Source organism: Symphalangus syndactylus, chromosome 6 (assembly GCF_028878055.3).
Source record: "Symphalangus syndactylus isolate Jambi chromosome 6, NHGRI_mSymSyn1-v2.1_pri, whole genome shotgun sequence".
Lineage (NCBI taxonomy): Eukaryota > Metazoa > Chordata > Mammalia > Primates > Hylobatidae > Symphalangus > Symphalangus syndactylus.
Genome location: NC_072428.2, coordinates 73,996,747 through 74,020,416, shown reverse-complemented (window position 1 = coordinate 74,020,416; position 23,670 = coordinate 73,996,747). Strand labels below are relative to the sequence as shown.

At 38.3% G+C, this 23,670-nt stretch overlaps 1 protein-coding gene across 1 annotated transcript; it reads right to left on the bottom strand.

Moving 5' to 3' along the window:
• Window positions 1–6,836: 6,836 nt before the first annotated feature.
• Window positions 6,837–13,136, bottom strand: LOC129484730 (putative tripartite motif-containing protein 49B). Its single transcript, XM_055283220.1, has 6 exons — window positions 12,726–13,136; window positions 12,365–12,460; window positions 10,419–10,649; window positions 9,682–9,704; window positions 8,424–8,521; window positions 6,837–7,336 (listed from the first exon to the last, which is right to left on the bottom strand). Exons 1-6 carry the CDS (start codon window positions 13,134–13,136, stop codon window positions 6,837–6,839), a joined length of 1,359 nt encoding a protein of 452 aa, XP_055139195.1.
• Between the last annotated feature and the right edge of the window lie 10,534 nt (window positions 13,137–23,670).

Below are 23,670 nucleotides of genomic sequence, written 5' to 3'. Positions count from 1 at the left end.
ATTGGTCTATTCAGAGATTCAGCTTCTTCCTGGTTTTGTCTTGGGAGGGTGTATTTGTCGAGGAATTTATCCGTTTCTTCTAGATTTTCTAGTTTATTTGCGTAGAGGTGTTTGTAGTATTCTCTGATGGTAGATTGTATTTCTGTGGGATCGGTGGTGATATCTACTTTTTCATTATTTATTGCATCTATTTGATTCTTCTCTCTTTTCTTCTTTATTAGTCTTGCTAGTGGTCTATCAATTTTGCTGATCTTTTCAAAAAACCAGCTCCTGGATTCATTAATTTTTTGAAGGGATTTTTTTTTTTTGTCTCTATTTCCTTCAGTTCTGCTCTGATTTTAGTTATTTTTAGCCTTCTGCTAGCTTCTGAATGTGTTTGCTCTTGCTTTTCTAGTTCTTTTATTTTTGATGTTGGGGTGTCAATTTTGGATCTTTCCTGCTTTCTCTTGTGGGCATTTAGTGCTATAAATTTCCCTCTACACACTGCTTCGAGTGTGTCCCAGAGATTCTGGTATGTTGTGTCTTTGTTCTAGTTGGTTTCAAAGAACATCTTTATTTCTGCCTTTATTTCATTATGTACCCAATAGTCATTCAGGAGCGGGTTGTTCAGTTTCCATGTAGTTGAGCAGTTTTGAGTGGGTTTCTTAATCCTGAGTTCTAGTTTGATTGCACTGTGGTCTGAGAGACAGCTTGTTATAATTTCTGTTCTTTTACATTTGCTGAGGAGAGCTTTACTTCCAACTATGTGGTCAATTTTGGAATAGGTGTGGTGTGGTGCTGAAAAAAATGTATATTCTGTTGATTTGGGGTGGAGAGTTCTGTAGATGTCTATTAGGTCCACTTTGTGCAGAGCTGAGTTCAATTCCTGGGTATTCTTGTTAACTTTCTGCTCATTGATCTGTCTAATGTTGGCAGTGGGGTGTTAAAATCTCCCATTATTATTGTGTGGGAGTTTAAGTCCCTTTGTAGGTCACTCAGGACTTGCTTTATGAATCTGGGTGCTCCTGTGTTGGGTGCATATATATTTAGGATAGTTAGCTCTTCTTGTTGAATTGATGCCTTTACCATTATGTAATGGCCTTCTTTGTCTCTTTTGATCTTTGTTGGTTTAAAGTCTATTTTATCAGAGACTAGGATTGCAAACTCTGCCTTTTTTTGTTTTCCATTTGCTTGATAGATCTTCCTCCATCCCTTTATTTTGAGTCTATGTGTGTCTCTGCACGTGAGATGGGTTTCCTGAATACAGGGTCTTGACTCCTTATCCAATTTGCCAGTCTGTGTCTTTTAATTGGAGCATTTAGCCCATTTACATTTAAAGTTAATATTGTTATGTGTGAATTTGTTCCTGTCATTATGATTTTGGTTGGTTATTTTACTCTTTAGTTGATGCAGTTTCTTCCTAGCCTCGATGGTCTTTACAATTTGGCATGTTTTTGCAGTGGCTGGTACTGGTTTTCCTTTTCCATGTTTATTGCTTCCCTCAGGAGCTCTTTTAGGGCAGGCCTTGTGGTGACAAAATCACTCAGCATTTGCTCGTCTGTAAAGTATTTTATTTCTCCTTCACTTATGAAGCTTAGTTTGGCTAGATATGAAATTCTGGGTTGAAAATTCTTTTCTTTAAGAATGTTGAATATCAGCCCCCACTCTCTTCTGGCTTATAGATTTTGTGCTGAGAGATCAGCTGTTAGTCTGATGGGCTTCCCTTTGTGGGTAACCTGACCTTTCTCTCTGGCCACCCTTAACATTTTTTCCTTCATTTTAACTTTGGTGAATCTGACAATTGTTTGTCTTGGAGTTGCTCTTCTCGAGGAGTATCTTTGTGGCATTCTCTCTATTTCCTGAATCTGAATGTTGGCCTGCCTTGCTAGATTGGGGAAGTTCTCCTGGATAATATCTTGCAGAGTGTTTGCCAACTTGGTTCCATTCTCCCCATCACTTTCAGGTACACCAATGAGATGTAGGTTTGGTCTTTTCACATAGTCCCATATTTCTTGGAGGCTTTGTTCATTTCTTTTTATTCTTTTTTCTCTAAACTTTCCTTGTAACTTCATTTCATTCATTTCATCTTCCATCCCTGATACCCTTTCTTCCAGTTGATCTCATCAACTACCGAGGCTAATGCAATCCTCGCATAATTCTCGAAACTTGGCTTTCAGCTCCATCAGCTCCTTTAAGCCCTTCTCTGCGTTGGTTATTCTAGTTATCCATTCATCTAATTTTTTTTCAAAGTTTTTAACTTCTTCGCCATTGTTTTGAATTTCCTCCCGTAGCTCGAAGTAGTTTGATCATCTGAAGCCTTCTTCTCTCAACTCGTCAAAATCATTCTCCATCCAGCTTTGTTCCGTTGCTGGTGAGGAACTGCATTCCTTTGGAGGAGGAGATGTGCTCTGCTTTTTAGAGTTTCCAGTGTTTCTGCTCTGTTTTTTCCCCATCTTTGTGGTTTTATCTACATTTGGTCTTTGATGATAGTGATGTACAGATGGGTCTTTGGTGTGGATGTCCTTTCTGTTTGTTAGTTTTCGTTCTACCAGACAGGACCCTCAGCTGTAGGTCTGTTGGAGTTTGCTAGCGGTCCACTCCAGACCTTGTTTGGCTAGCTGTCAGCAGCGGTGGCTGCAGAACAGTGGATTTTCATGTGACCGTGAATTCAGCTGTCTGATAGTTCCTCTGGAAGTTTTGTCTCAGAGGCGTACCTGGCCGAGTGAGGTGTCAGTCTGTCCCTACTGGGGGGTGCCTCCCAGTTAGGCTGCTCAGGGGTCAGGGACCCACTTTAGGAGGCAGTCTGTCTGTTCTCAGATCTCCGGCTGCATGCTGGGAGAACCACTACTCTCTTCAAAGCTGTCGGACAGGGACATTTAAGTCTGCAGAGGTTCCTGCTGACTTTTTGTTTTTCTGTGCCCTGCCCCCAGAGGTGGAGCCTACAGAGGCAGGAAGGCCTCCTTGAGCTGTGGTGGGCTCCACCCAGTTCGAGCTTCCTGGCTGCTTTGTTTACCTAAGCAAGCCTGGGCAATGGTGGGCGCCCCTCCCCCAGCCTGGCTGCCGCCTTGCAGTTTGATATCAGACTGCTGTGCTAGCAATCTGTGAGACTCCGTGGGCATGGGACCCTCCAAGCCAGGTGCAGGACACAATCTCCTGGTGTGCCATTTTCCAAGCCCATTGGAAAAGCGCAGTATTAGGGTGGGACTGACCCGATTTTCCAGGTGCCATCTGTTACCCCTTTCTTTGACTAGGAAAGGGAACTCCCTGACCCCTTGTGCTTCCCAAGTGAGGCAATGCCTCGCCCTGCTTCGGCTCATGCACAGCGCGCTGCACCGACTGTCCTGCACCCACTGTTTGGCACTCCCTGGTGAGATGAACCCAGTACCTCAAATGGAAATGCAGAAATCACCCGTCTTCTGTGTTGCTCACGCTGGGAGCTGTATACCAGAGGTGTTCCTATTTGGCCATCTTGGCTCCATCCTCTGAATTGGCTCAAAGACTTAAATGTTAGACCTAAAACCATAAAAGCCCTAGAAGAAAACCTAGGCAATACCATTCAGGACATAGACATGGGCAAGGACTTCAGGTCTAAAACAGCAAAAGCAATGGCAATAAAAGTCAAAATTGACCAATGGGATCTAATTAAACTACACAGCTCCTGCACAGCAAAAGAAACTATCAACAGAGTGAACAGGCAACCTACGGAATGGGAGAAAATTCTTACAATCTGCTCATCTGACAAAGAGCTAATATCCAAAATCTAAAAAGAACTCAAATACATTTACAAGAAAAAAACAACCCCATCAAAAAGTGGGCAAAGGAGATGAGCAGACACTTCTCAAAAGATGACATTTATGCAGCCAACAGACACGTAAACAAATGTTCTTCATCACTTGCCATCAGAAAAATGCAAATCAAAACCACAATGAGATACCATCTCACACCAGTTAGAATGGCCATCATTAAAAAGTCAGGAAACAACAGGTGCTGGAGAGGATGTGGAGAAATAGGAATACATTTACACCATTGGTGGGAGTGTAAACTAGTTCAACCATTGTGGAAGACAGTGTGACAATTCCTCAAGGATTTAGAACTAGAAATACCATTTGACCCAGCCATCCCATTACTGGGTATATACCCAAAGGATTATAAATCATGCTGCTATAAAGACACATGCACACATATGTTTATTGTGGCACTGTTCACAATAGCAAAGACTTGGAACCAACCAAAATGTCCAACAGTGATAGACAGGATTAAGAAAATATGGCACATATACACCATGGAATACTATGCAGCCATTAAAAATGATGAGTTCATGTCCTTTGTAGGGGCATGGATGAAGCTGGAAACCATCATTCTCAGCAAACTATCACAAGTACAAAAAAATGAACACTGCATGCTCTCACTTATAGGTGGGAATTGAACAATGAGATCACTTGGACACAGGAAGGGGAACATCACACATCGAGGCCTGTTGTGGGGTGGGGGGACGGGGAGGGATAGCATTAGGAGATATACCTAATGTAAATGACGAGGTAATGGGTGCAGCACACCAATATGGCACATTTATACATATGTACCAAACCTGCACCTTGTGTACATATACCCTAGAACTTAAAGTATAATTAAAAAAAAATCAAACTTTCCGAAGACGTCTCCAGAGAAGACACACTGAATATGCACCTGCTAGGCTTCAGGCAGCCAAGAATTACTGCTTACCTAGATATCCACAAATCCTCCAGACATGTGACTATTCATAACAGATTCTAGTGTGTATCGCATTTGTAATGAAGCACTTCATCCTCACTTACTCTAATAAAAATACTTTAAACTTACTTCCCAGGGCACTTTTGTCTGGTCTAAGCAAACATGTAGCTATCCCAGCTTTCTCAGTTATTTTAAATAACATCAATATTTAAAATACCTATAATTAGAGCATTTATAATATATTGGTTTGTGTTATATCAAGTAATGATAGTTTGTTTTACTATTGAGACATACTGTCATTCTGTCACAGGCTGGACTGCAAGGCACCACCATGGCTCACTGCAGCCTGGATCTTCTGGGCATGAGCCATCGTGCTGCATCAGCCCCCTGAGTAGCTGGGACTATAGCATGTGCCATCATGCCAGGCTGATTTCTAAAGGAATGTTTGGTAGACATGAGGTCTCACTATCTTGCCTCCACTGGTCTGGAACTCCTGGCCACAAGCTATTCTCACACCTTGGTCTCCCTAAGTGCTGGGAGTGCCACCATGCCTGGGCTCCTTTTTTATTCTACTACCTTATGCATTATTTGACATTTTGGGTCTTAAAAGTTGTAATTCCACAGTGTTCATGGAATTATGGAACCCATAAAGAGTATACAATTACCAACATATTATATACATGAAGAGTCTTTTCTGAACTTCAATTTTATTGTTTAAATTGGTGTATGTTTATTAACTTGTTTCTGAGATTCATCAACATTGTTGCTTTCAGTGAGTTATTTATTCTCTGTTTTATATGATTATTTTGCATAAATACACCAAATTTATTTAGCTATTCTACAGTTGAAGAATATTTTGGGTCTGATTTGGAGCTACTATAAAAGTTGATGCAGTGAAAAATATTGTGTATGTTGAAGTATATGTGGGCAATCAGTTGACTGTATTTTAGAATTAGAATATCTAGCCCATAATAAATGCTAATAGTCAGTTTCCCAAAAAGGAATTCCATTTACGTCTCTCCAGCCATGAATAAATTTCATTTATTCTGTATCTTTGACAACACACACTATTGTGTGTCTTTAAATTTTGGCATTTTTGTATGGGGTCCTGTGGTACAACTGGTGGATTAATTCTTACTTTTGTAAGACTAATGAATGTGAACACTTTTTTATATTTGGCTAGTTATTTATGTATCCAATTCTGTAAAATGTCTGTTCAGATATTTTAGCCAATCTTCTATTGAGTTCACTGTCTTTTATTTATTACAATTTAAGTATTCATCATATACATGTATTATATTTTACTTTATGTATGTTGGGGTAAATATCTTTCTCCACTACTAGTTTGTATACTGTTTTTTGAAACACAGAAGTCATCATTATCAATATAAATGAACTAATTGTTTTAATTATTAATTTGTTCCCTGGTTAAGATATCCTTATGAGAATATTGTATAAGGTTCCCCTTCCTTTCAGGACTTGAATCTATCTGGAAATGACTGTGTATGGTTTGAGGTAGGAGTCAATATTTAGTTACCTTTTTGCAATATTTAATTAATACAGCATTGGTCTGATCACCTTGTGTTTTTCAATGTAGACGAGCACACTAATAATGAAGGATTATTCATATCTGTGGTGAGAATTGCAAAATAAAGCCCAGCATAGAAGGTCAAATAATATTACCTCAAAGGATAGAATAATACAATGAAACATGATGGATAAGTGTGATATAGTTAGATAAAGAGGAACAAAAACATTTCCCAGTTATCATTGATACTTCAAGTTTTTTGCATGAAGCAAAAGATCTGGACTGTCTTCAATTGATTTTAACTTCATTCAGACATGTCTGTCATCTATTATTTCACTCAGTGACAGTCAGAAAGAAAGAGAAAAAAGAGAATATACTGTATGCCATGATCATGAATAATGATTTTTCAAAAATTATTTAATGAAGGACCAATACATATACTTTTAGCGTTTTCAGCATATTTAATAGTAACACAATAAATGAGTTTTGATAACATTAGAAGGCAATTCCAGACATAAAAGACAGCCTATTTGTCCTGTATGTTAAGGCACAAGGAAGAGGACTTCCTGGGATAAGGGGGTTCCCACAGCATGTGAACACATTTCTGATTTATCTCCGGTCAGAAGTGAATACAGCAAAAGATAGGCCTGAGAGGAGGTGAGAAAGAGCAATTAGGGATGGTGTATATTAGGGAGCTTTGATTAACATCAACAAAGCTCACAGTGTTAGCCTCACAATCCAGGAATAATCCTACTCGACTGGTAGGTCTTGGGATATATTGCACCATAAGTGGGGAGGTGGTAAAGAGACTGCATTGAATTTCATTCTTAACACACCCAAAAAGAAAGAGTCCCTCCTCTCCATCTGTCTTCTCATTCTGATGCTTCTCTTTCCAATACATGTTACAGACACCAAACGCCCAATTCCAGGAGTCCCCCACATGGACCTCCCAGTAATATTTGCCGGAGGTGAAAGTCTGAGCACCCCATGCAAGAAAACTTCTAGGTGTTGCAGTGACATAGGGTACATCTTGATGGTCACATCCAATACACATGCTTCTCAAAATTTCATAAAGAAAGATATGACTGTTGGCCTCTTCATGATGCAGAGTAATATGCACTGCAAAAAAAAAAAAAGAAAAAGAAAACATGCATAGACATGTGTAAATAAAAAAAAATAATTGTTCTATCAAGAAGTTACTTTACCAGGAAATGTAAAGTCATAAATACAATTTTGCTTGTAACTTCTAGTAAAGTATAGAGATGATTAATATTGTCTACAAGACAAACAAAACCCTAACCACAGATATTATATTTTTTTGATAACTTACATATTGAGAGCCAAATGTGAGAGCAACTTCTTGCAATCCAATTTTCAAAGTAAAATTTACACATTTTATGCCTTAAATGCTATGCTGTTATCAAGATCATTGTTTAGAAATGTTTCTTATTCTTAAAAATTAGTGCTATCATTTTGGAAAGAATGTGAAGATTTTCACTTACTCAAGAACTGCTCTAGGTATCTGGATAAAAATCCATATGTACATGTTATAAGTGATAATTTAAAGCAGATCTCTGCAAAATCTTTGACCAGTCTCTCTGTGGTCCTCCATGCTAGCTCTGGGCTGAAGCTGGATTTTAGACTTAACATGTAGCTCTTCGTATTGCAATTAAACTGAACTTAATTTCATTTGTAATTTTACTTGTATTCACAAAATGATTTCTTCCTTTTAGCTTTACCCATTAATTCAAATGTTTGCAATATACGAATAATATATACACATTAAAAAAATACAAAACCCCCAAGAATCTCCAGAAAACTATATTCCCTCAAAGAACAGTTCTTAGTAGTTCAAGTGAATATACTAAAGAAATGTACAATTTTGTATTTAACATTCAATAATTCACCATTCTGAGCATTATTTCCTTTGCTCCTTTTGTAAATTTTCTACCTACTCCTTTTTCCCGTTATATAATTGAGTACATATTATGCCAGAAAGTATTTCTTTTTCACTATCTTTCAAACTTAATGCTATAAATCTCACTATAAATGCAGACACAGATACCAAAGTGTTGCATGGTTATGTTGTTCACTTATGTCTTAAAAGAAGTAAAATATTTGATAAAATATGAAATATTACCTATGTGATCTTAACAATAATAATATTTAGATAAAGTGGGAGTGCTGCCTGTGGGTGGAGACTTACCTTGGAATTGGTTGAGCCTGTCCATCAGTCCAGTGATGGGCCCTGCACTGAGCTCTGGATTCAGAGGCTGGGGCATGTGCAGCAGCACGGACTCACTCCTGCAAGGGAAAACCTGCAGTTACAACATCTACAGCCATAAAATAAATAAAAATCTCTATTTGTATGTAAAAGACATTTCATGAGAATCCTTTGAAACTACACATTTGATAATTCAAAAATTATTACTTCCTTTTACAAATTAATTCTTTACAGTTTGTAAATTTTAAAGCATGATGGAAAAGTCTAAGTCAGAATTCAATGTGATCCTTCTCTTTTTTTTGCCCCAAATGTGTAAGTTTCCTTAGCCTTATGGCCTTGAGAATACTTAGAAATGAAATTCTGAGTTCCAGGTCTTGGCAGACTCCCCTGACATCTTTGTCTGAAATAGCCGGATTCTGGGGAGACTGATGCATCCACTGCTTCCTTCTCAAGATACAGACTGGAAACTTGTTCTAGGCAGGGAGATCTGCCTTTTAGCAAAGAACTTCCCTAGAGACTTATAGTTCTAACACTCCACAGTTTTTTTCAGTCTATTTTTCAGAACTGTTAACTGATATGTATATATGTATAAAAAACCAAACATCAACACTTTTTCACTGGTAAAATACTTTCTCCTCTTCTTTCCTGCTTCCTCTGGTGACCTTCTCACCATCCAAAAAACAAAACTCTTATCCTTCTCCTGTGCAGGCTTATAAGCAATAAAACAAAATCAGGGCTGGGCGCGGTGGTTCACGCCTGTAATCCCAGCACTTTGGGAGGCCGAGGCAGGTGGATCACAGGGTCAGGAGATAGAAACCATCCTGGCTAACACGGTGAAACCCCGTCTCTACTAAAAATACAAAAACTTAGCTGGGTGTGGTGGCAGGCGCCTGTAGTCCCGGGTACTCGGGAGGCTGAGGCATGGGAATGGTGTGAACCCGGGAGGTGGAGCTTGCAGTGAGCTGAGATCGCGCCACTGCACTCCAGCCTGGGCAACAGAGCGAGACATCGTCTCAAAAAAAAAAAAGAAAAATCAGGAATAAAATTGTTTGTTTTAGTTCACTCTTCTTTTATTCATTTATTTACTTTGTGGCCTTGTCTTTTAAGGTGTGGGAACGAAAGTAGATGCAAAAAAAGTGGTATCAATATCTTAATTATTTATGCCATGACTTTAATAGAGCTTGCTCTGATATTCGTGGCATCTTAAATAACATATGCTAAAATCTAGGTACACACTCACCTGTGTAATATGTCTCCAAAAGCCTGAAAAAAAAAAAAGAAGAAGAAGAAAGATTTAGTGCATTTCACAAGATGCATCTTTCACTAACTTCAGTGTGAGATTTGTACTCAGTTTCTGAAGATATTATTCCCCTACCATCTTCTCTACTGGAAAGCATTTTCTATTTCTTCTGTAATGAAAAACCCAGTCAGTTGTATTGTCATTAATTAACGTCCTGGGAAAGTCTGACTCTTGAAGACATTCTCTAAACAAGTGAAGGGAGAAGAGGCCCAGAGGGTCTATGCTCTGTGTTAACCACGAAAAACCTACTCAGTCATCTTTAGCTGAACCTGTTACCCAAATGAGTGGACCCCAAAATAATGTTAACGCGAACCTAGATTCCTAAAACTTCTGATTTTGCCATGTTTCCAAATTAACCTAAATGTAAATGAATCACTATTTTATACATGTTTAACAACCCAAAGTATATTATTGAATTAGATGGTGAATATTTCTTGAGGCTGTTACCTTGACCGTTCCACAAAGTTTTGTGGCTGGTGGATAAAGTAGGAGGGACCTTTGGCCTGGTAGAATCCCTTGGTGGGGCTATACTCTCCCAAAAAAGTAGCATTAGTTATGTGAATGTGTTTTTGGAAACACATCATGGAAATAAAAATAGGGAGATGGATTTCAGCTATGAGGAAAATACTTATACATGTGAATATTCAAAAACCTGAAACCACATTGTGAGTTTGTACCTGAAGTAGATCCACATCTGGTTTATGGCACATTTCCTTCAGCTCCTCATACATTCCTCTTAAAATCTCCCTCCTATGAGCCATTTTGAATTTACTTAAATGAAGCTGATGAAAAATATCTTTCCCCTTCTTTTTCAGCATCTCCAAATTATGTTTTTCTTCTTCATGGTGAAATGCAGGCATCTTCTGATACTCGGCTCTAATTGCTTCTAGCCTTAAATTCACATAATCCTGCAGTGATAATGGGTTAGTCAAAAGAGAAATGTATTTATTCATCTCCTATTAAATCTCACTGATTGTTTTTGTCTCTCAAACATCCAGTAGTTTAAACCTCAGTCTTGCCAGTTCTCAGAATCTACAAATTTTGTTCCTTTCCTTTCTTTCTGCATAAAGGTCAACATAGCTGTATCTGACCAACTACATTAAATTTATTCAGGATAATGTGTTTTCTAAGATAGTCGGAAATAAAAAACACAATTTGAATTTCTCTATTCCAGCCCATGTTTATGGAAAAGTAAGAACAGTTCATGCTTAAGAGTTGGAGTATAGAGCTATAGTTACTAGAAAGGAAACAATTATTTATATTTCTGAGATATGCAACACGTTGCTTAAACTCATTATATATAAAATGACCTTAGACTAAGATGTCCAGCTAAATGCATTTCACCCAGCAAAACCTATCCTAATGAGGCTGCATTTATGATTTGGCCATCTTTGTCTCTCTGAATTCATTTCCTTCCATTCTTTTTCGAAGTCATCCCAATCTGAAACATAGACTTTTGTGGTTCCTCTGGCCTCCAAATATAAACAAACTCAAAATTACTGCATATGCAGTTCTCTCCAACTAGAACTACATATATATATGTATATATAAATAAATAAATAAATAAAATATATATGTATACAAACACACACACATACATATACATATATATATATATACACACAACCACACACACATACATACATATACATATATATACACACTCATGGTCCACATATATATCCACACACACATTTGTGTTCCCCCTCCTCTTCAAAACTTTGTTTCAATTTGAATTTTTCAGTGAGTCTTTTTTCTGACCACCCTATTTAAAACTCAGACACTAATCTCCAGTTTCTGGCATCTATTGTCCTTTTCTACTTCCCTGCTTGATTATTCTCCAACAAAAAACCTACCACACTCAAATACATCATGTATTGCATATATTTGCATATTGACCACTTGACTCTCTCATTTGGATTGTATGATTTGTGAGGACAAAGGTGCTTCCTTTCTTCTTTACTAGTGTATTTTCTTATTTAATATTCAACATAGACTAGGTTCTCATGAAATACTTTTCAACAAACTAATATTAGCTATCATACACTCAAAGTATACATCCACAAAGAGAAAACTATATTTAATATTTTTCTGAAGTCCTCGGAGTTCTCCTTATATTTAGATACCAGTTCCCATACATATTTATGGCATGTTTACATGTCTCCCTCAAGACAAAAATCCGTATTTCTCACCACTTTTCTCATCTCATCATCTGTTATGTATTATTCAACATTAATTTGTTGAGATTCTTAATTTCATGGTTGCCCTAGATTTGTCCTGTCAATTTTTCTGCCTCAAATTTTCCGTACAATTCCAAATACTACTTGCACACCAGCATTAAGATTAATGCTGACTGACACTCAGAAGATTCAGTTGAGCATTCCATGAAACAAACCAGCATGCTTTGGGTGACATCAGTGGTTTTCTTAGAAATCTTACCTAACAGGCATACTATTCTATATAAAAATGAGGCCACTTTTTCTCAATGTTTTCTCTCGCTTTTTTTTTTTTTTTTTTTACTGAATCCTAGAAATATTACAGTTTGATATCAAGTTCCTAGTTTAAGAGTCACCCGTTTGCCCACCATAAGTTCCTGGAGAAGGTAGAGTAGTACAAGACTAACCTTCCAGTGTCCGGTTCTGGTGGTTTCCACATTCAGGTTACTGTGATTTTCACAAGCTTTTTCCCATAAAGACTGCATTTTCTGTAAAAGCTTCTCCTGCAAAAGAGCCATAAATTGAAGCACCAGTGCAGACCATGACATAGGAAGGAGGCCCAAAATGAGACACAGATAAGCCCCTAGTAAATGGTATTTCCTTTGTTTCCCTTCATGTTTGTCAAAGCCCAGAGGTTGGAAGCTAAGAAAGCCCAAACAGAGCTGCTTAAAGGGACTCAGAGTTGGCTTTATCCAATCTCCAAGAAAATAGACCCACAGGAATTTTATGCATCCTTTACAGAAATCAATCTTCAGAGGCATCACTTACCCGGTGTTCCTCAGCAGCCGACTCAATGGGACAGTGTCTGTGATCCCGGTGCTCCTGAGAGCTGGAGCACAGCAAACAGAGCAGGCTCCTGTCCACTTCACAGAACATCTTCTTTGTCTCCCTGTGAGTGCCACACATTTGCTCCTCAGAGCTCAGGAATAGCCAGAGATTGACTTTTCTGGCAAGAGAAGCCATCTTCTTCAAATCAATGTTGGTTTTGAGGTTTCTCTGCTGTGTTGACTTTGTGCATTCAAAGCACTGAGTAAGAATTGGGATGTCTTCCCAGTTGAGGTAGAAACAGGGCCTGCAAAAGCTGTGCCCACAGTCTATGGTGACCGGGTCTATGAAGTAGTTCATGCAGATGGGGCAGGTGAGTTCTCTCTGGAAGACCTGTAAGATTCCAGAATTCATGTTTCTGAGGAACAAAGAGAAACATGTCATTTTGGGGCCTGGATTGATGAAAAGCTTCTAAACAAGTGGAGATATGTGATAGTTATATTTTCTTCTCTTGACAATGTTCATTAAAGTACAACAAACTATTTCTTCTGTTACGAACAAAAATTCACACGTAGAGGGAGTCTCCTGGCTTCATAGCAGATATTACTAACCAGAGGACTCTCAGTCCCATCTTCTCCTAGTTCCTGTCTGTAGCATAATATGAATCTATTCGATTACCCATTTTCTGAATGTGGATCTGGAAATTGGGTTTGGATTCTAAGTGGTCAGAATAAATCATCGTTGTCCCTATTCTTCTTTCAATAACTGATGAATGACTATGAGAGATTGGGAAAAAAATACCTGGTCCAAAGAAATATGAGAAGACGGCCAGAGGGTTCTATGACATATTTTTATAGAGGGACACAAAAGCCGGGCAGCAAACCACCATGGCACAAGTTTACCTACGTAACAAGCCTGCACGTCCAGCACAGTTATCCCAGGGCTTAAAATTAAATTAAATTAAATTAAAAACAAAGACCCAAATCAAAACAAAATTAAAAAAAAAAACAACCAACCAACCAAATAAACAAAGAAAAAGACTGCAATTAAACCAATCAAGGTTTACTGGTAACGAAAAATTATTAAAGATATTGGGTCTTTTTATTTTCTCGTGGATTAAATTAACTTCCCCTAGGGCTGTGCAAACTCTGAATAACATATAGGAGGTTTTTGTTAAATCAAAGAGGTGTAATTATATTTCCATGGTGTGATGGTGAATTTTAAGTATCGGTCTGACTGGATTAACCAATACCTAGGGAACTGGTGAAGCATTGTTTGTGGGTGAGTCTGTGAAGGTGTTTCTAGAGGAGAGAGACATGTGAGTTGGTGAGTTGAGTGGGAGCCTCATCTCTCAATGTGTGTGGGCATCATCTAATCAGCTGATACCTCAGATATAAAGAAAAAGGCAGAGAAAAGGCAACTTCCTCCGTCTCTCTCCTGAAACTGGTTCTGAGGATTTCAGACTTGAGCTTAGCCAGGATACCGGTATTCTCAGGACACCAGCTTAAAGACAGCCTATATTGGAACTCTCTAGACTCCATCATCAAGCAAATTAATTTTCCTGATGAATTCTGTCCCATGTAGAATCATGTATAGCTTGTGGACAGATGTATGTTCTGAGAAATGTGTCAGGTGTTTTTAGGAATTTTTTTTTTTTTTGAGACAGAGCTTCCCTCTGTAATGCAGGCTGAAATGCAGTGGTGTGATCTCGGCTCACTGCAACCTCTGCCTCCAGGGTCAAAGTGATTCTCCTGCCTCAGGTTCCCGAGTACCTGGTATTACAGGAACGTGACACTAGGCCTGGATAATTTTTGTATTTTTTTAGTACAGACGGGGTTTTGCCGTCTTGGCCAGGCTGCACTTGAACTCCTGGCCTCAAGTGATCTGCCCGCCTTGGCTTTCCAAAGTGCTGGGATTATAGGCATGAGCCACATTGCCAGGCAGGTGGTTTTATTGTTTTAATATGATAGAATATACCACACAAATCTAGATGGTATAGCTTACTACACACCTATGTAGTACACTATAGCCTATTGTTCCTACAATAGGCTACAAACATGTACAGTATGTTCTCTACTGCATACCGGCAGCAACTGTAACACAATGATAACTATTTGTGTATCTAAACATATTTGAATACAGAAAAGGTACAGTAAACATATTGGTATTATAATCTTATGGGACCACCATATGTGGTTTGTGGCTGACTTAAATGGCCCATGAATGTATCTGCACACATGTACATATATATCCTATGGTTCTGTCTGGAGAACCCTGACTAATATAAAAACTATAATCTTTGTTTTGGCAATTTTAAGTCCTTTATGCTGCTAGTTTGATATCACTTCTGAATTTAAGTGAAAGCAGTGAAAAATCTTAGAACTGCAAATATTTTCCAGAGCTCATCTAAACATTTTAAGAAATTTTTCACAGTTTAATAAGATTGAGACTCAAGTAAGAGGACAATCACAATCACATACCAAATTAGGTCTTATAAATTTACTTGGTCGAAAAACTGTGTTTTGATTTCTAAAGTAGGATATTTTGGGGAGCTTTCTCATTGTTTTAGTTTCACTATTTTGCATCGCTCATCATTACCTTACTAATTTACAGTCATGTCTAAAACCTGAATGTTATGAAAGCAAATAACTTACATCATTCATTGTCTTCTCAATTCAATTCGACAATATTAACACACTCATTACACACATATACACACACCTATGTGTACATATATGTATCAACTCCATATATTCATTATGCATACATATCTGTTGCAGCAAACACTAGATATTTTAAGTTCTTCAGAACTATATTAAACAATCAGAGAAAACACAAAATAACAACAGTGTCCTTATAATTCATAAAATCTATAGTAAGAACATGAGTTACAAATGGTATCATTGTGCAGATTTAAGATAATGAGATATGTTTAACACTGTAATTTATTATTGTGTAAAGGAAAGATGATATAATTTTATCAATATGTTTCACTCACCCCTGAGTTCTTTTAATGGTTACCACAACGATTCTTCCAAAAATAATTTCGTCAAGTTCTCCTCAAGATCAGAAGCTCATTCAACTTCAGTACTGAATTTCAGAGGTCACCAAAATGCAGTTCTAAGTGCAGTCCTTCTCCTTCAGAGAAAACTGAGCTTGTCTCTTCTGCGTCCTTTTATAAGAATCTGTGAAGACCACACCCACCTCTTTACAGGTATTTAGAGCATTCAGAAAGTTGGAGACAAAGATGATTAGGTTTATGCACTATTTAGAACACACCTTTGCAGCTCTGATTAAATTATCATCACACTTTCGTTCTGAACACCAGTGCCTGAATGAATCATATGTAACATAAATCCTGTCAGAGCATACATAGGCTAGAAATTAACTAAGATGCATTTTATACTGTTTATTGAGTTTCTTCCATGATACAGGCATTCCTCTCAGCGCACATTTATTTATTCTAGAGAAAGGGTCTCCTTCTGCAGTGCAGTGGCATAATCATAGCTCCCTGAAGCCTTGAATTCCAAGTAATCCTACTGCTTCAGCCTTCCAAGTAGCTAAGAATTTAGGCTCACACTATATCACCCGGCTAATTTTTTTTGTTGAAATTTTTGGGAAAGTCAGTGTATGACTCTGTAGCCCAGGCTGTTCTTCAACTCTTGGCTTCAAGGGGTCCTCCGGTCTCGGCCTTCCAAAGTGCTAAGAGTACAGGTGTAAACCACCTCATCTAGCTTAAATGCTGCTTTAGCACATTTATAGGATATTTCCAGAGAAGTACAATGGAAGATAAAACTTTCCTTTTTGTTTTCTGTTTTCTACCACTCTAAGAGAAATCCCCGATAAACCAAATAAACTCACTAACCTGAGACCTCTCATTGAATTTACAAAACTTCACCAGTCTCTTGGGTGAAAGATGAGTTATTATTTTAATGCCACTCTCCACATAGTGAATGATGTCCTACAATGACTAGAAGTGCACCATGGGAATTATTTTGGGGATTATACATAACCTCTAGGATATAGGCAAATTCACAAATACAGAATCTAAATGATAGGGATGGACTGTATTTTTCTTTCTATACCAAATCTTTTTGTTGTTATATGCAAATTATTTTTTTAAAAAGAGATTTCAGAAGGGACTACTCAAATATCTTCTGACAGAGGAATTATTTGCCAATGGTCCAGAAGACTTATGGTAAAGACTGTCAAAACAGTGAAGACAAGTCTATCAGACCCATGTCTGTCAAGGTTCAAAGACAAAAACAGAACCCATAAGATGTACGTATAGTTAGGGAGATTCACATATGTATTAAGTGCAAAGATTTGGCTTACACAATTGTGGGGGCTGCTTAAGCAAATGTGAGAGCCTGGGTACAGTCCATCAGGAAAAGAAATCCCCTGCTGGCTGGATCCCAGTGGTCATGAATCAAAGCTTTGGTTTAAAGTCAACAGCGGGCAGTTGGAAGATTAGAGTCCCATTTGCTGTTTAAAATGTTGTTCAAGGAATGCCTATGTATTTCTTAGAGGACTTTCACTGATGAAGTCAGGCTTACTTGGGTACACTTCCTAGTCACAGGATTAGGACCTTTGCTTGCATCTGCAAAATGCCTTTCCAGCAGGTCCTAAGTAAGTGTTTCATTGAAGAATAATGAGGTATGTCTATGCCACAAAATGGCTACTGCCCTCATTTCCCTCTTTGTATGTACATATACTCAAGTAGACACATCATAAAATCATCCAGAGTTTATATTTCATTAAATACAAGGATTTGAACAATAGATTTTCTTGTTCTATTGTCAGTTTACTGTCCAAGACCACCAACTGACTGACCACCCTGTATGCACTTTCTGTACCTCAATAAATCTAAGTAATTAATCAAAGTGTCCACATAGAAGTAAGATCTGCACTGGTTGTGTGTGGGGGCCCTGCTGGCTCAGTCCTGGACTGCAGAGTGGGAAACTTATGAAACCCTCAGTTCATGGACTGGATCCTGCGGACACTCTGCTGAAATTCTGGAGCTCTGTGGCGGGGCCCTGGTACTCCATTACAAGGTCTGATGATGCTGTGTATCAGGAAGGAATTAGGGCAAGGAGAGAAAGGAAGGTAGGTAGCTTCTGATTTTATTTCAACCACTTTTTGCACCACATCATTCACTTATTCAAACACTCAGCTTTAGGCGGCTGAAGCCTAGAGCACTGGAAATTAGGAGCTTTCAATTACAGACCTACCTCTGTCTACTGTGGCATTATCAAGGAAACAACCTATTTTCCTACTTGAGTCTCAGACCATGAAACGAATAGAAGAAAGTAATTCTCTTTAGAGTTGACATTATGTAGGTTCCAAAAGTCCTACCCAATCCAGAAGACAGAGTAGAGGTGGGCATACGCAAGAGCAATCCATGATGTGGATAAAGGACACTCCAGCCAATTTGGAATATTTCCTTATTTCCCAGTGCTTCTCCTTTTAATAGAAAAGATACTTTTTTGTACATGAGACTGTTTTCATTCTAGCATCTGAAACCTACCTCTACCACAAAGTTTTCTGTTGAGTTACAAATCTATTTTTGAGAATCTGATAATAGACTCTTTTATTCATCTGGGTTCTAAAACTCATTGGAAAATCTTTGTATGAAAGTTGGTGATCTATTTCTGCTTCCTTAACATATGTAGAAATCTGACTTTATTTAATTCTGGAATTTTTTTAATTTTTATAAAAATGCCATTATATGATAAATACCACTTAAATCCTAGGTATTATAACTCCTTTGACATTTTGTTTGTTTTATTTGCACACATGGAGAGAATTCTGCATAGTTTTTCTCATGCTAACAAAATTTATTAATTTTCCAAAAAGTTATATTTTGCTTTCTGCATCCTGAATGTCCAGGGCTATCTTTCCTTTAACACATTTTTTTGCATTTCTTCTCAATTGTTTTACCCATTTATTATCTATTTTTCTACAAACCCCAGTCATTTTCTCTTGAAATCTCTTATTGGCCAGACATGGTGGCTCACGCTTGTAATCCCAGCACTTTGGGAGGCCGAGGCGGGCGGATCACAAGGTCGGGAGATCGAGACCAGGGTGAAACCCCGTCTCTACTAAAAATACAAAAAATTAGCCAGGCGTGGTGGCGGGCACCTGTAGTCCCAGCTACTCGGAGAGGCTGAGGCATGAGAATGGCGTGAACCCGGGAGGTGGAGCTTGCAGTGAGCCGAGATTGTGCCACTGCACTCCAGCCTGGGTGACAGAGCGAGACTCTGTCTCAAAAAAAAAAAAAATAAGAAACCTCTTGTCTATTTGAGTGGAGAGAAATATGTTAGAAAAAGGAAGAGGACAATGTGATACATGGGCTATGATGTACCAGTTACTGCGCTGTCTCCATGCACACATTGTTCCTAATCTCCACAGAAAATATGCAATATGTATAGCATTGTCTCAGTTTTATATATGAGCACATAAAAGGTAAGCATTTTTTGTTGTTGTTGTTGAGACCGAGTCTCACTCTGTCGCCCAGGCTGGAGTGCAGTGGCAGCGTGATCTTGGCTTACTGCAAGCTCCACCTCCCGCATTCACTCCATTCTCCTGCCTCAGCCTCCCGAGTAGCTGGGACTACAGGGGCCCACCACCATGCCCAGCTAATTTTTTTGTATTTTTAGTAGAGACGGGATTACACTGTGTTAGACAGGATGGTCTCGATCTCCTGACCTCTTGATCCGCCCTCCTTAGCCTCCCAAAGTGCTGGGATTACAGGCATGAGCCACCGCGCACTGTAGTAAGCAATCTTTTTATGGTCCTGTTTCCTGCATGGGATGGATTCAGGGATCCATCCCATGCGGTCAACTCCATAAATCCTCAAATCTCTCAATGTATTGTGTCACTTAGAGCCACAGAAGCACATATGATTTGTGTGTTCAGGTGAGGTTCAGCCTACATTCTGAAGTTTCTTTCTCTGATGAATGAAACATTCAGTTCTTGAGTATTGCTACATTATCATTAGGCTGTAAAAATCAGAATCAAATAGGTTTTCTTCCTTAAGAAAATAATGGAGGCAACAATTACAAACAGCACCCTAGGTTTTAGATTTCAATCATGTTTTTCCTTTTCTATTCTTTTTATTTTCTTACAGACAGTGTCTCACTCTGTCACCCAGACTATAGTGCAGTTGCTGGATCATAGCTACTGCAGCCTCAACCTCCTAGGCTCAAGCGATCCTCAACCTCGGCCTACTGAGTAGCTCTGACTACAGGCAGACATCCCCACTTCAGGTTCGTTTTTAAATTGTTTGTGGAGATATGGTCTTCTTAGGCTGTTCTGGCTGGTCTCAAACTCCTGGACTCAAACAATCCTCCTGCTTCAACCTTCCAAGGCACTGGGATTACAGGTGTGAGCCACTGTTCCCAGCCTCAAAGCATTTTCATAGCAAAGAGTTAACAGAACATTTTCTTCTCTAGATTCAGTAGACACAAGATTCTTGTCTTTTATTCTTCCCATATCTGGCTGTGTATCCTGTTCTCAGACATTACATTGCCAAATTTGTTTTCCATTCATCTTTCCTAGCACAGTAAAGAAAAATGAGTACTGTGGAGTAGAGTTGTCACATACTTTCCTGAACCCTGCCAGTTCTAATGGTGCTCATGGACTTAGCCATTTCCCTTCACTGGAATCCATAAACAACTATAAACAACAGTAAGTGTTGTTTATAAAATTTCCAAGGAACAGAGCAGAATGTAAGGATAGCATGTCTTGTGTCTTCACCAATCCTAAGCCCAAAGGATCATGAGTACTACATATAGAAATCTTTCCTCTTTACCCCTGTCACGTTCTACTTGGATGCTGTGGAGAAATAAACCCAGTGTATCCCCTTCTGCTATACAAAATAATGCTATTTGGCTTAAACTGATGTTTGTAAAATTTCGTCCACAGATTTCAGTCACATTTTCAAATAAATGCATTATAAAAACCATGTAATACAAGTTGACTATTTCTTATTCACAATGTTAGGGCCAGAAGAATTTCAGATTTTGGATATTTGTGGATGGCAGAATATTTGCATATACATAATATATCTTGTGTATCAACCCAAGTGTAAACACAAAATTTATGTTTCGTATACACCTTATACAGATAGGCTAAAGATAATTTTAGACAATATTTTAAATAATTTTATTCATCAAGCAAAGTTTGTGTACACATGCCATTTTATTATCCTTTGTGAGTGCTCTTGCCTGGGGGCATCTAGGTGGACACAGAAAGCTATATTGCAACTGAATGGGCTGGGAGAGTCTTTTGTCCACTGAGAATATGTTTTGACTGTAACTTCTCACATGAGGTCACATGTGGGATATTTCACTTTTGGTGACATTTCACAGCTCAAAACATTTGAGATTTTGGAGCATTTTGGATTTTTAGATATTTTGATTAGTGGTGCTCAACCTGTGTGGTTTTTCATCTTTTTTTTCTCCAGGTAGGAATGGAAAATGCATTTTTGTTGTTACTTGTATTACACATTTTTTCCAACTCAAATTCATTATGCATGTTGTTAGATCTCTTCAAATTTCGATGAAAAGTCTCAAGTTATATCAATTACTATTTTCAAAAATTTTTTGTAGTAAGTAGATTAAATACCATGATAATCCACAGTTCAAAAATAAACATAAATTCATGTGCTTGTATTCCAGTTGGGTTTTTTTTTTCCAAACGATGAGCATTAATGAAATACTTTGCCTTGAAACCATTTTCTAAATATATTTGAGAATATTGTTCGAAAGTAAAAAATTGAAAAAGACAACATACCATAATAAATGACATTTGTGCTTAAGAAGGCTTTTTCAGAGATTATTTATAAAATAAAAATACATATTTCTAACCTCGTCTCAGTTAAGAGCTTGTTACTGATGTGCCAATTATGATGTTGAATGTTGTTTGGCTAACAGGATGCACTAGTAATAGGACCCTGTTAAGCTGAACTTTCTCGATTTAAATGCTATCTCATCATTCCTGTGCAGTATGTTTGTTTTTTTTTTTTTTTTGAGACGGAGTCTCGCTCTGTCGCCCAGGCTAGAGTGCAGTGGCACAATCTCGGCTCGCTGCAAGCTCCGCCTCCCGGGTTCACGCCATTCTCCTGCCTCAGCCTCTGAGTAGCTGGGACTACAGGCGCCCGCCACCACGCCCGGCTAATTTTTTGTATTTTTAGTAGAGACGGGGTTTCACCGTGGTTTCACCGTGGTCTCGATCTCCTGACCTCGTGATCCGCCCGCCTCGGCCTCCCAAAGTGCTGGGATGCAGTATGTTTTTATTAGAATTCTAGCAGTATGTATTTTATATTGTGACCTAAATAACAAGCACACACAAAAATGATTTCACACTGAGTATGCCGATGTATTTTAAAGTCTGTAAAAAATATTGTAGGTATCAGCAACTACAACAGTGCTTCATACATAGAAAGGGACCAATTAATGCTAAGTAAATGTTATTAGTTACTTAAAGAACTTTGTATTATGTAAATACATCCAAATCAATTATTATTTGGATGGTAATATGATAGCAAACCTAGATGCAGAGTTAAGAAGAATATTGAGCAAGAATGGGTTAGGAGGGTGTGAGGAGTAGGCCACAGAGAAAGTTAATACCTATAATTTGCTGAGTCAGAGTTGAAAGCGCCCATAGGCTAAGTAGCTACCTCCCATTCTGACCCATTTCAGGAAAATATTTGAGTCTTCGGTGTTTTTTGTAATTCTGGGAGTTCAGAAAATGCTTTAGAGAAGTGAATGAGACACTTACCTTTATATTCATTTATTTACTGCGTTTGGTGATTTGAGAATTTCTCTAAGTCACTAGAGATAGAGCTTCAGAATACTAATCTCAGGATACAAATCTATTTTTCAGGTTTACACCCATAACCCATTCTCCAAAGATGACCTCTCTGTTAAGTAATAGTAAATTATATTCAATGTCATTTAAGTTCACCAGTTTCTTGTGAAATGTTTTTGACTTTAAAAAGTTTAAAAACACCAAAAGTCATTCTTTAAAACTAAACACGTATAAATCAAGTTCTTAAAAACCAATCCAGTCTGGGCATGGTGGCTCAGTCCCAACACTTTGGGAAGCTGCGGTGAGTGGATCCCTTGAGATCAGGAGTTCAAGACAAGTCTGACCCACATGGCAAAACCCTATATCTAATAAAAATACAAAAATTAGCCTGGCATAGTTGCACAGACCTGTAGTCCCAGCTACTCAGGAGGCTGTGGCAGGAGAATCACCTGAACCTGGGAGGCAGAGGATGCAGTGAACCCTGATGGTGCCACTGCAATTCAGCCTGGGCAACAGAGCGAGACTACATTTCAAAAAAAAAAAAAAAGTCTTCTGCTCTTTAAAAATTATGGAAAATCTAGTATTGTAGATAAAAGTAGAAAACAAAATTGCTGTTCATATATTTTAGGTTTTAATAAGGAGTCATAAAAAGATAATTATAAAGTCACTTTATGTGGACTTAAAAAGGTAGCATCAGGCCGCTGTGGCAGCTCATGCCTGTAATCCCAGCACATTGGGAGGCCCAGGCGGGTGGATTACCTGAGGTCAGGAGTTCGAGATCAGCCTGGCAAACATGGTGAAACCCCCTCTCTACTAAAAATACAAAAATTAGCTGGGCATGGTGGCAGGCACCTGTAATCCCAGCAGGAGATTTGCTTGAACCCCTGGGGTGGAGGTTGCATTGAGCTGAGATCCTGCCACTTCACTCCAGCCTGGGTGAAAGAGCCAGACTCCATCTCAAAAGAAAAAAAAAAATGTAACATTGTATAATGACATCAGATAACTGATTTAGTTGTCTATCATTGGAATGTATATGTAGAAGTTTTTTTAATTTTAATTGATACAGCAATTATACAATTAAATTGAGCCAATCAAAAGGACTAGGTTTTGCCTTTGAAACTGCAGAAACCTAATC